Genomic DNA, 12,922 nt, shown 5'->3' with positions numbered 1-12,922 from the left:
GAGCCCCCCGAGGTGAGTCCCCTGTCCCGGTGGGCAGTGCCCCGGCAGTGCTATAGGGAGCCACTCGCAGGCTTACCAGGCAGGGGGGTTTCTCCCCCCACCATGCTTGCTGCTATTCAGTCTCTGCATCTCGTTTGCTTTAAGCAGCTCCTGGAGCATGTGCAAACAATTCCTGTTCAGATGGGGATGGCAGAGGTTTATTGGCTTAGCCCTAGGTGCTAAAATCCTCTTCATTCAAGGCAGATTCCTCTTCTCTTTTCAGAAACTTCTCTCACTGCCTGGTGGCTCATTTTTCAGCTGTCACAGCATCCCCCCGCTGCCCCCGCGCCGCTCAGTCCCCTCCAGCCCCAGACTGGTCCCAAGGAGCTGAAGGACTTTGGGGAAAATCCCAGCGAGGTGGCTGGAAGTAGGGAGGCAGAGGGTGCAAGCACGTGAGCATCACCGCCGCACCGATGCTCCCGAGATGGGATGTCTTTCAGGCAGACGCCAGTTTAACCCTTTTCCTTCTCTCAGGGTTGGTGCATGTTTTGGGGAGACGTGCCGGGATCAGTCCCGCTCCCCACCAGGACAAGCGCCTCGCTGCCCTTGTGCGTTTGCTTTGCAAAAGGACCTCGCTGCACAACTGCGTTTAGCCTTCTGCGGACGGGGGGCAGGACAGACGGACAGTCCTGGCAGCAGGGAATTTTCCACGCTGACGGGTGCCTCATGCAGCCCGTGAATGAGATAAACTGAACAGGCAGGGCTGGTGGGTCAGAGCTGGTCCCGCCGCAGCTGACACCGTCCCCATCAGAGCGGTCCCTCGTCACCTGCATCCCCACAGGGAGGCCCCAGGGGCTGTCCCCTGGGTTTCAGGATCATGCAGATGCCCGGCTTGAACCTGCCAGCTCGAACACCTTGTGTCCCCCCAGCAGCCTGGACGTCCCCCTGGGGAAACGGGGGCACGGAGCGGGGAGTCCTTGTTCCCCAAGCAGGTTGTCGTCAGTGGGATGAGGCTGAAATTCAAAAGCCCGGTGCCAAACCCTGGGAACAGCAGGCTCCCAACCCGGGGCCTCACCCCTGGCCCGTGTAATCCATGGCTGGTTGCAGCTATTGCTGCCTCCATAAGGGCAAAATCCTGCGCAGGGCAGAGCCCCCGGAGCCTCCCTCAGGGTTTTCCTGGCAGGGTGGCTCGTCCTGGTCCCAACCAGGAGCCCCCGCGGCTGCTTGGAGGAGGGTCAGACTCTTGCTCAGCTCCTGCGGCGAGGGAAGGCGTATCAGCCGGCTGAGAGAGCAAAGCAAATCCAAATGACGGCGCTCAGGAGGTGCTGCTGCTCCCTCGGATTAAATCAGGCAGGAAAACAAGCCTCTGGGTTGCTTTCCCTGCCACAGCAATCAGCTGTAAATCAAGGAGCGATTAGGGGCATCTTCGGCAGCTGCCCGTCTCCCCGGCCCAATTTAGCCACCACCCTGGCCCACCGCATGGGTGCCGACACCAGCCCAGTGGCATCGCTCTGCCGAGCGGCACCACAGCTCCCATGCTTGCCCACCGGGACGCTGCGTGGGCACGTAGGACAGGAGAAGGGATAAGCAGTTAAATTGCAGGATTAATATTTTCCGAAGGCTCTTCTGGGTACTGATTTCTGACCCAGAAGCCGCTGGGGAGTGAGGACGGAGTTAAGGTGAGGTTATTTTGGAGTCAGATGAATGCGTGTGTGGGTGGAGGCTGGCTGAGGGGGACGCAGCAACACTCAGGGGCAGTTTAATTCCTACTGCAGGCAAAATCTGACCCAGGCTCCAAGTTTGCAGTTAACAAAACACGTTGGGGGTATTTTTGCTAAATTACTTGCTATATTACAGAGAGATCTGGAAAGCAGTCATTGCAAACAACACCCACCCAGCCCCATCATCCAGCCCCCTCAGCTTCCCGAATCCATGCTAGCAATTGTGAGATGGTGGCAGACAGCAAATTTCCCAGCAGTTTGTGGCTGCTGCCTCCTCCCGAAAGATCCCTGTAACCCGGCTGGTGACAGCTCAGCCTCCGGCTTGAGCAGCGTTTTGGCAAGGAAGAGGCTGGGGGGGGGGCTCTGGGCACAGGGCTGAGCTAGTGACACCCCCTGTTCCCATCACTCCTAGCCCTGCAGCAGCTCTGAAATAGCAGGATTAGACCTACCCGGTCATGCCAAGCCTGAGCCGCTGTGATACAACATGACCTGAACAAGCCTGACTCAACCACCTGAAAATAAAAATATAACTGCATTTTCTATATCTATGTATAAACAAAACTTAAATTCATACATATATAATGTGTGTGTATATATATATGTGTAAATATAATTGCTCCGACTCTGGCCAGCACCAGGACCTCATAGCTCTCGCACCAGGACTAAGAGCATCTTGCAGGATCCTGTTCCACCCAGCGGCTCGCAGCCGTCCCTGCAGCCCAATTTAAGCAAGCACTGGCCGGAGAAATGAGGCTGGGCAGCATTTCCTCAGCAGAGAAGATGCTCTGATCTGTTGTAATTAATTTTTGCCCATTTATTTCTGTTACCAAAATAGCAGCTCTGGGACCCCAGTGCAAACTGGGGATGGGTTTTCCTTCTCCTGTGCTCTGTTGCAATCTGGCTGTATTTAAGTTGATGGTTTAGGATGTCTCGGTGTAACCCTCGAGCCCCATTTTCTGGGACGCTGAACCTCGATGACTTCTGCTGCCTCTTCTGCGGGTCTTCAAACAGTTGGGAGAGGGGGGGAAGAGCAGGAGCATCTCCCATCAGAGCCTGCCCGGTGCCTGGAGAGGAGTCGAAAGGAGACCCTATCGCCCACCCTGCCCCGCAAGTTTTGGGGATGCCTGGGACAAGCGGTGCAGGGCTGTGAAAGGTCCTGAGCTGATGAATTAAATGCCTGGCTTTAGCCATCGTTTGCATTACCCTCGTTAGCCATCCTGACGGAGGCGTGCACGGCTTCCCGCCTGCAGCGTGGCCTTTTCCAGGGCACAAGCTCAGCCCTGGGGAGAGATTGGGGCAAACCAGACCCTGAGCATGAGGCCGGGGGGATCATTCAGAGAGGACTGAGCTCCTTTGAAGCAGCACTTCATAAATCCTGGTCTTAAAAAGGGCTCTGCAGCATTTGCCCTTGCAGGCCTGCCTAAAAACAGACACGCTTTTCCCGTGGGTATCGCGGCAGGTTTATCAGCCGTCGTGTTGCTATTTGCTTGCCAGGCACCCGGGGCCATTCGCGTTTAGGTTTTCAGTGATCATTTAGCAAGCGGCCCCCATGCAGCCCACCCGGTGCAGGTGCTGGAGGGGGAGACGTCCCCCCTTTTGTGGCTGGGGGGGGGGTGGGGGGGGGAGCGGCTGGTGGCTTTGCTGCGCCGGGAGCCGATGACAACGGGCAATTGTCAAGTTGGGGCCCCTCTCGTTTGAGTTTTCTTCCTTTTATAGTAAGTAGCAGTTGCTCCAGCAGCTGGCCTGCCCCTCCGGGGTGAGGACAGGGCTCCGTATATAACGGAAGGAGCAGACTTTGCCTTTCATCCCTCCGTTCGGTTGCTTCGCTGGGCAGCAGGACTCATCCCTGCACCTTTGCAAAGACCCAGCGTGATGCCGCTCAAGAAACCCGACCCAAAGAAGGAAGCAGCCAAACCAGCTCCAGCCCCGGAGCCACCCAGAGAGCCTGCCTTCGATCCCAAGAGTGTGAAGGTGAGTGAGGAATGAAGACATCACCGTCTTTCTTCGTGCCTGTCATCTGCCAGGCACGGGCAATGCAATGCACCACACGAACGGCGTTAGCCAGGCTGAGAGCCAGGGCTGGGAGGGAAAATTATCAGATTGCATTGATGCAGCGGGCTGGGAGTGATGCTGTCCGCGCTGGGGTGGTGTTTCAATCTTCCCCCGTCCAGCCCTGCACAGCACTCACCCAAGGAAACTGCTTCGCACTCACACTGGGACGCTGCTGCCCAGAGCTCCGGCTGTGGAGTCAAACGCCCCACAGCTCCTGGCTGGGACGCTGTGTCGGGGCCCCGGCAGCATTAAAAAGCTTTTCTGCCACCCACTGTCTCCATCCTAAAGTATTTTGCCGCCTGCGTTGTCTCCTCCTCATGAAAGCATCTTTTATCCAAGTCTCTACAACGGGAGCTCACTTTTTCCGTGATTCCCCAGGATATAGTTACATTTTTAAGCCAGAGCTGTGGTGGGAGAGTTGTTAATAGCAGGCTCAGCACGGAGGCTGTTTAATCACTTGAACTACGGATCAAGCCTTGAAATAACATCCTTTCCACCCAAAACAGCCCCTGTGGTCTGAGCATCCCCGCTGCCTGCCCACCCCTTGCCTGCTGCGCTGCTGCCAGCTGCGCTTTCCGCAGGGATCTCGGCTCCACAGCGAGAGCAGGAGCGCTCCCGGGCACGGCACGGCCAGACGCGGCATGGATACAGCTCCCCACCCCGAGCAGGCTGCGAAGCCTGGGGAGGGAGATGTTCAAACGCAGAGGAGAGCCCCTTCGTTACCCCCAGCAGTAACCCAGCCCTCATGCCCGGCTCTGTTCTCTTCTCCCAACAGATTGAATTCACTGCAGAGCAGATCGAAGGTAAGTGCAGATTCACCTTCTCCCAGAGATGGCGTTAGAAATGGGGAGTCCTTTTTCCAGGTAATTTTTCGCAGCAGACACGAGAGCTGAGGCCCAACACGTCAAATCCGCTCCTGGGGGAAAGCCCAGCAGGATCCGGGTACCCCATTCCCCCCAACACGCTGCTCATCCTCCAGGACGGGCTCGTGAGGTTTCCTAGCAGGTAGAAGGGACATATGAAATCAGAAAGTTCATGTCCCCGACCAGCATCGGGCTGGTAAGGAGATGGGGAAGAGCACTGGTGGGAAGGGAGGAGGCAGGAGAGGAGATGGAGATAGGAGCAATGCCGGAGGGGAGTGGGAACCAGTGCAGGGATTTAGCTGGGACTGCAACGCCGGGCTGTCGGGAGCAGTGAATGGATCCTGGCTCCTTGCTCTGCACTGAGGGTGCCCCAGTCGAAAAGGATAATCCCAGCTTCAGAGCCTGGCAGGGAAAAGGTATTTTTCCATTCATGGTGAGAGATGCAGCCTGGTTCAAAGTCTGGGATTTGCACGGGAGGAGCAGTCTCTGGCGATGCGGGGACAGCCCCATGCCGAGGGGCTGAGCTGGGATTGGGATTTCTCATCTCTCCACAGGCAGTTTTAATGCCTCTGTACGGACTAGGGAAGGTATAAGATCTGAGGGCAGATCCTGGTGGGAATACTGGGAGGAGGAGACCCAGTGTCCTGCGGGCTCGGCCCCCAAACCAGCTTTTGAAAGGAGAAATGAGAGCCAGTGGAACTGTGAGCAAGTTAAAATGCAAAGATATTTGGATTTAACCTGCAGCGACATCCCAAAGCATGTGACATGCTCCCGTGGCTCCAGGTGGACATCACTGAGCGCCCTCGTAGTGGTGCCTCTTGACTCGCAGGCGGTGATGTCCTCCCTGGATCCCCCCCAGAGCCAGATGGAGGGATCTCACCTGCAGAGATGGAGCCACTGTGAGGTCAAGCGGGATAACAGCAGCACCCCAAGGTGCTGGGGGGGACCGTGGACAGGACTACAGGGACACGGCATGGACATTGTGGGGACAGGTCCAGGGGACGGTGAGGCTCAGCAGAAGATATAAAGATGCCAAATAGAAAATGGAGCAAACCCAAAGCCCTGGGCAAGGATTCCCACCAAACCCAAGGCAATGCCTACCAGACCATGACATCTCTATCTCCACGTGGAGACCACGATTGTTTCATCTCACCCAACAGTAGGAAGAGCAGCAGCTCTGCTTTGAGCGAGCTATTGCTGGACATCATGAAGAAGATGAATTCATTAGCGCCATGGACAAGAAACTCACAACTCTGAGCGTTCATGTGGACAGGCTGGAAAGGCTGATTACCTGCTTGGGCCAGTCAACTGCTCAGGTGGACTTGCTGGCCTGGAGGCAGCAGGATGAAATCCAGAAGCGTGTGAGCATCTGCTGCAGGAAAACCACCATCTCACTGCCTGCGTGGAGCAGCTGGAGAGGCAGGTGCCAGCCACCACCCTCGGGGTCTTTGGCTTGCCTGTGGAGGAGGAGGGTAAGGACTTGGGGGGGTTCCTGGAGGACTGGTTTCCCACATTCTGCACCTCGACAGCAGTGAGGAGCCTGTTGTAGTGGAGAAGATCTTCTGGGTGGAAGCGAGAGGCAGAAACCAGGCTCTGAGCAGCTGCAGGACCATGGTTGTCCATGTAGCCAACATTGGGATTAAAGAGAGAATCCAGCAGCAGGTCAGGAATTTAAAAAGCATCACACACAGAAGGAAAGAGATCCTTAATTGTTCCTAATTTAGGCCTCCTTTCTCCAGGTAAAATGTGACGCTTAATGGCACGATAATTTACGGGAGCAAGCTTGGAAATGAATCTCCCATGTCCTTCCAAGTAGGGTTGGCATGACATGTGGTCTGCAAGGCTGGGGTGGACACGGTCTCCCTTCCCCAAACACGAGCAATGCCGTGCTGTGTCTGCCTGGCTGGGGCTGGGGGGATGCCAGCAGAGCAGACAGCGTGTTGCAGGTGTCATGGGAGTGCAGTGGGACGGTCACGGGGTCCTCAGGAGGCCCGAGTCGAAAAGGGGAATAGCAAAGGGGATGTTCTGCAGCGGAAACAGCAGCCTGCACCTGCAGCCGGTGCTGCCAGCGCAAGGTGGTGCAGGAATCCCAGCAGGATTCGTCCAGCCAGCTCCTCACGGGTGGCAAAACCTGCTCGAGAAGCTGAGCAACTCGTTGAAGGAGTCTGGCAAGCTTTGGTGGCTCGTTGCTCAAGCTAGCACAGGGCTGCCTGCCCTGCGCAGCAGTGACGGGTGCAGAGGGCACCCGCCACGCACGTGTCCATCCTTTCCTTGCCCACCAGGCAGGACTCGCTCCCAGTGGGGTGGGAAATGGGGCCAGCATGGCAGAGGACATCTGAGCTCTTCTTCCCCGCAGAGTTCAAAGAAGCCTTCAGCCTGTTTGACCGGACGCCCACGGGAGCTATGCAGATCACCTACGCGCAGTGCGGGGACGTCCTACGGGCGCTCGGTCACAACCCCACCAACGCGGAGGTCCTGAAGGTGCTGGGCAAGCCCAAACCAGAAGGTGACAGCAAACCGGGGCAGTGGGGACAGGGTGGGACACGCAATCCCTGTGCTTCCTGGCAGCAAATGAAGGATTACATCCCCTGTAGGAACAGCCCTGCAAGATGAAGGAATTGGGAAGGAAATGACGCAGAGAGGCTTCATTCCTGCAAAATTCCTTCACTCCCCCTCCCCGTACCATGGCTGACGTAAGGGATAGGCTGTCCTCAGCTGGGGATGGTGGCAAGTGATGCTTAGCAGACCATATCCTGAGCTGGTGCAAACTGGTGTAACCTGACCAGTCCCAGTGCAGCTGCATTGCCTTGGTGGCAGAGGACCTACCTGCTGGTTTTAATTTTTGGCTGATATCAGCAGTCTGTGTGCAGTCCCCAGATGTTAATACTTTATTCCTCATATGGATCTTCCCATCTCAAGTATAATATACTAATAGTCCCATCACTTTGTGGCGCTGGCACCATTCTCCCCTGTACTTAGATGGAAATGAGACCAGGAAGGTTAAGCAGGAGGTCCTCAGAGGCTGACTTCAGCCCAGTGAAGCTAATCTCTGACCCCATCTCCTCCTCCCCTTCCAGAAATGAACACAAAGATGCTGGACTTCGAGACCTTCCTCCCCATCCTGCAGCACTTCACCCGCAACAAGGAGCAGGGCACCTTCGAGGACTTTGTGGAAGGGCTGCGTGTCTTCGACAAGGAGGGCAACGGCATGGTGATGGGGGCCGAGCTGCGCCACGTGCTGGTCACGCTGGGTACGGGCTGGCCCTGGGGAGGGGAGCAGGGCACAGGCCACCCCTGAGCTCTTCCTGGGCAAACGGCTCGGGTTAGTTTGCTGGTCTCACACGTCGGAAAGACCCTTTTTATTCTGCTGCTCGTAGGCTTTTGTAAGAGCGAATGGCTCCTGAATGTGTGGCCTTTTCCCTGCCACAGCTGCATGCATGATCCAGGTGAGATGGAGAGCCCGTAACACCCTCAACTATCAGGCAACCGTTGCACCTTGGTCCTCTCTCCACAATCTCCCACCAGCACTTCCCAGTGTGTAGTGGTGCACAGCTCCTTTTTAATCTCCTTTTCCTTCCTCTGGTGGATTTGGCTCTCTGGACGAAGGACAGGAAGGTCCTGGCGGGCTGAGAACCCTTTCCCTCACCTCTATGTCCTCCTCTCCCAGGGGAGAAGATGACGGAAAGCGAGGTGGAGCAGCTCATGGCAGGGCAAGAAGATGCCAATGGCTGTATCAACTATGAAGGTAGGAGCAAGAGATTCCTACCGGGGCCATCTCAGACATGGTGATCTTGTCTTAGGGAGCAAAACTTGTCCTCTGTGAGGACATTGGTGATCACCGAGAGGGAGGTGTGGACCACCCTCCAAAGCTTCTCTGAGGAGAGCTGTGAGACATGTCAGCTGGGGTGGGAACAACATGGTTGTGCCAGTGACTTCCAGTAAAAGCAGCTGAAGACAGCATGTTTCCAAGGGTTTCAGGACTGTTTTATCCCCAATTTTGGCACTGTTTTATTGTAAGCTATCAAAAATAAACGAAGCCAGCATCTTTCGCAGCAGAGGCTAATTGGGAACATTTGGAGACCCAGATCGCTCGTGGCTCCAAGAGGGTGAAAACCTGGCATAGGGGGTGGTTAAATCTGGGAACCCCTAAAACTGGAGAGCATTGAGGAGAAGAGGGTACCCATTTCCCTTGGCCTCAGAAAACTGGGGACAGCGGTACCGGCTCGTCTCCAAGAGGGGTTTGGTATCACTCTAACCAAGTTTGGGATGGCATGCGAAAGGTGGGAACAGAAGGAGAAATCTCAGTCCTGGCAGAGCACATCCCCTTCATCCCTGGGGTGCCCCGGGCTGGGGGTACCCTCAGCTGCCTCTCTGCCCGCCCCACCACAGCTCACAGCATGTTTTGACCTCTCATGCTCTCATTTCTCATTTCCTCCTCAGCTTTTGTCAAGCACATCATGTCTGGCTGAAAGAAGAAACTTCAGGTGAGTTTATCAGGGTCTCCTGCTGCTTACTCTGAAATTGGAAATCCTGCATGTAACAGCCAGGGGCAGAGGAACCAAAACCCAAACCCCACAGGCAACCCTGCAGTGGACTAATGCCACAGGAATAATCCCAGCTCTGAAAGCACAAAAAGCTGTGTTCATGATAACGAACCTCATTTGTAACTCGCGCCGTTTAAAATTTATCGGGACAGCGTCAGCCCTGTGACTGTCAGTCGTGGTCCGGTTAATTGTGGTGATTCTCTGCTCGGAAAGAAAGAGGTTGGTGTCGTTTATGGTGGTACATTTTCTAACCCACCAGGAGCTCAGGTGGTCATCAAACAGCAGCCGGTGGAAATAAATATTTAAAATCTTGCAGCAGTGAATTACTTGATGCTAAGAAAATACTAAGTACTTAGTGAGGAAATTTCTATACTACCGTGCTAATAACTTAAGAAATAGCAACATTCCCACTAACATTAGAAGGAATATGGAAAATGTACCATGGATGCTTGTTAAGCTTTTTGTGTACCTCTAAGTCTGCCTGAGGAAAACAGAGAAACACGTTTCTTTTCGGGTGAACTATCCCTCAGAAATCTATTCAATTTAAAAGAAAATCCAAATTTCTAAGAGCTGGCCAGAGTCTCCCCTGCCAGTTTCTTATGGTTTCGTTATCTCGCTTACTTTTCTTAAACATTTTCCCTCTCCTCAGCTGTGTGAAAGGCAGCAGGCAAAAAAAAAAAGAAGAAAAAATGACCTTCAGGTACTGCTAAATACACAAATTAAACATTTAAAAATCTCTTCTTTTTTGCCCTCTACAAATCTCTTTAAACATCAGAAGGTTAAAACGGAGGCAGACAGAAGTCTGAACTTTGAATGTTCAGCATCCTTTTTATCTTGTTTTTAATTCATTTCTCTCCAGTACCTGTTCATCAGCTCAGTAATACAGGTGGTTAGGTGGCAAACGCTGCCAGGGAGATTTAATTCTACACAAAACTATTTGCATGAAACACTGTTTTTTTAATGGTGTGGAATTGCGGCTATTGACATTTTGGGTTCATCTGAGAAGGAGCACTCTCGTCTCAAAGATTCATCGCGTTAAGCCCTCTCATGCTTGTCTCCCAGGCTCTCGGAAATGTTTGAACCCACCCGAGCACCACGAACAGCGAGATTCCTCCATCCATGTCCCTTCCTCCCTGGATGTCGCCTATCTGCAGAGATGTTCCGCATGGGCCACCATGAAGAGTTGGCCTCCACGTGTGTGTGCCTAAGCCTCGGTATACAATGAGACATCTGCAACTTGGTTTTAAACCTTAAGTTATTCTTTTTGGCATTTTCCTGTGACATTTGGCTCATTAAATTTCATTCCTTCCTCCCTTAAATGGTATCTCTGCTTTGGCTTTGGACTACTCATTGAAGCGGTAGATGGAGGAGACCCCTCGGTCTCCACCAGCAATCGGAGATGGCAGGATGATCCCACAGAGAGGGGAACAAGGCAGGTTTTATGACCGCTAGATGTGAGGGAGGAGTTCAGACTTGGGGGTGAGGGTCTTTGTTCATCACCCCACCTTCGGTCCAGGAGCTGGACTGCAGTCTGGCCATGTCCTGCTGATGGAGGTAGGTAGGCCTGGAGCAAAGTGAGAATGAGGGACAGGTTGCATCAAACGGACACCCTGTTCTTAGGAGGTTCTTCACCACCTCTCTGCCCTAAAACCAGCCCTTTTTTGGACCTGTAGCCCATCTACCCTACAACATGCTGCCCCATGAGCATTCCCTCCAGGTCCCGGCTGAACTGCTCCGTGGAGCAAAGAGGGACCTGCTTGGCCCTGCCACTGTCCCTGTCACAGGAGAGACCAGCAGGCACCTCTCCTTCATCAACGCGCTGCCTGTCCCAGCCAAAAAAGGCCAGAGGCCCTTTAAAAAACCAAAAACATTGGAGAAAACATTAAAACCATTCTTTTTTCTGTATCATTGACAGGTCCAAAAGTCTAGTTTTGAAGGGTGGTTTCCAGGAAGTTGAATCCTGATGAATCAGCAAGGGGGAAGGAAAATGGGGAAGCGATGGGTATTTCTGGGCCAGGTCGAACCTCCACCCTCACGGCACGGGATGGCAGGTCCCTGGGGTGCGGGTAGCGTCCTGCCTGGGATGGAGCCCAGCCAGGACAGGGCTCCCTGGACAGTTCCTCTCCAGGCAGACGGCGCGTTTGCGGCCAGAAGCTGTCTGGGGGCTGTGCGATGCAAGCTGGCGGCTCTCTGCCTCTTCCTACCTGCAAAAAAAATCATCATAGCATCATCAGAAGTGATGAATAATTCATGACAGATAACTCAGCCCTGCCATCAGCAGAACACCTGGGAGCAGAAAACGCTTTTCTTTGATTTGTTCCTTCTTCCAATGTTCTAGCTCTGTGACTTTGACTAGAAATTGAAGGCGTTTTGCTCCGATGTGGTTGACTTCAGCTGCCACTTGCTCGTTTCTGTGCAGTGACTGAGTAACAGCTGCTTTCAATTCCCACTGCTTGATTCAAATGCTCATAAAAAGCAACATAAGCTGTTTATAGATGCAAGATTAGATTTTAGCTTCTGTCTGTGGTATTTCTACAGCTTCCATTAGGGAGAATGTGGGCATCTCGCATCTTTAATATACTATCTGTGTTTTAACCTGTTAAAGGACCACGGTGACAGGGTGAGAGAGGACGCTGCTTGCTGCACACTCACTCCGGGGTCACGTTTGCCCTTGCCACCACCGTGGCACTGACTCCTGCAGAGGAACGTGCTGTTGCAGAGAGGAACCGAGCAGAGGAGAGGCAGGGGACCTGCCCAAACTTGCAGAGGAAATCCATAGCAGAGGCTGAGGGCCCTGCTAGCTGTGATATTCCTGCCCTGGCAAGCCAAGAGGCTGCATTCTCGCTCCTATGCGCGGAGTACAAGCCTTGTATTCGAGCCTCCAGCTTCTGTGCAGACAGGAATGACACTGTAAATTAAAAACAAAGAGACTCTTCCAAAGAGACAGACAGAAAGAGAGCAGTGGAAAACGATGGAGAGAACTAGAGAACAACACGAGGGCTGTGAAATCCAGCCTTTGAAGCACCCTCAGGGTAACAGCCAGCCATGCTTCCCTTTGGGGACCTGTTCTGTCTCTTTAGGATAAAGCGGAGCTGAATTGTACCAAAGCAGGTTGGAATGACGCACTCGAACAGGCACAGTATATACCTCTGTATCTCTATAGCTGTATACCTCTACACGTGCCTTCATGCCCTGCCTTCTCCTCTGGAAAAGCTGAGGATCCCAGGGAGGAGGCAGTTTTAGTCCCACAGACATTTATAAAAAGCATCTGTGGACACCCATAAGTGAGCCCCACACGCAGACCTGCATTTCAGGACTGGAGGCATCTCTATAAATCGAGATGTCCCAAGACAATAGTCAACACTCTGTCCTTTTATAGTTCAGACACTTTACTTGGAGTCCAGGGGACTCTGAAAAGAGGTAAAAATAACCCCCCCACTCTAAGGGGAGCCTATGGCTGTGTCTCCTCAGGCTGTGATAAGACAGAGACTCATACCAAAGATGGTCTGGATGTCAGGAGAGTTAGTGCTGAGCCCTGTGAAATGGAAGAGACAGATGGAGCCCAGCTTTCATCCTGAGGAGTTATCAGCAGCACACAGCAGGGCAGCGAGATCGGGATGAGGATGATGAGTACGGACTGTGCTCCTGGAAAGGCTCCCTCGGACCCCCAGACTCACGTACGCACACATCACCACCATCACCGTCAATGTGTGGGGCCAAAGGCCTTTAGGGAAGGCAGACACTTCACTGTATCGTGTTCGTT

The 12,922-nt window shown here is 53.7% G+C and overlaps 1 protein-coding gene across 1 annotated transcript; it reads left to right on the top strand.

Annotated features, from left to right (window-relative positions):
• Positions 1-3,545: 3,545 nt before the first annotated feature.
• LOC143169263 (myosin light chain, embryonic) lies at positions 3,546-10,478 on the top strand. The gene is made up of 7 exons (XM_076356555.1): positions 3,546-3,671; positions 4,528-4,555; positions 6,972-7,121; positions 7,693-7,866; positions 8,283-8,360; positions 9,056-9,099; positions 10,222-10,478. Exons 1-6 carry the CDS (start codon positions 3,573-3,575, stop codon positions 9,082-9,084), a joined length of 558 nt encoding a protein of 185 aa, XP_076212670.1. The 5' UTR covers positions 3,546-3,572; the 3' UTR covers positions 9,085-9,099; positions 10,222-10,478.
• Positions 10,479-12,922: the final 2,444 nt, after the last annotated feature.

The sequence above is a fragment of the Aptenodytes patagonicus genome, chromosome 20, assembly GCF_965638725.1.
Source record: "Aptenodytes patagonicus chromosome 20, bAptPat1.pri.cur, whole genome shotgun sequence".
Classification (NCBI taxonomy): domain Eukaryota; kingdom Metazoa; phylum Chordata; class Aves; order Sphenisciformes; family Spheniscidae; genus Aptenodytes; species Aptenodytes patagonicus.
This window is presented reverse-complemented; position numbering and strand designations above follow the sequence as displayed.

What these genes read in the sequence shown, in the direction of transcription:
- LOC143169263 (XM_076356555.1), top strand. Translation starts at nt 3,573, where the DNA reads ATGCCGCTCAAGAAACCCGACCCAAAGAAGGAAGCAGCCAAACCAGCT. An exon ending in GGGCAAGCCCAAACCAGAAG is followed by an intron (nt 7,122 to 7,692) that starts GTGACAGCAAAC and finishes CTCCCCTTCCAG; the next exon opens with AAATGAACACAAAGATGCTG. An exon ending in TGGCTGTATCAACTATGAAG is followed by an intron (nt 8,361 to 9,055) that starts GTAGGAGCAAGA and finishes TTTCCTCCTCAG; the next exon opens with CTTTTGTCAAGCACATCATG.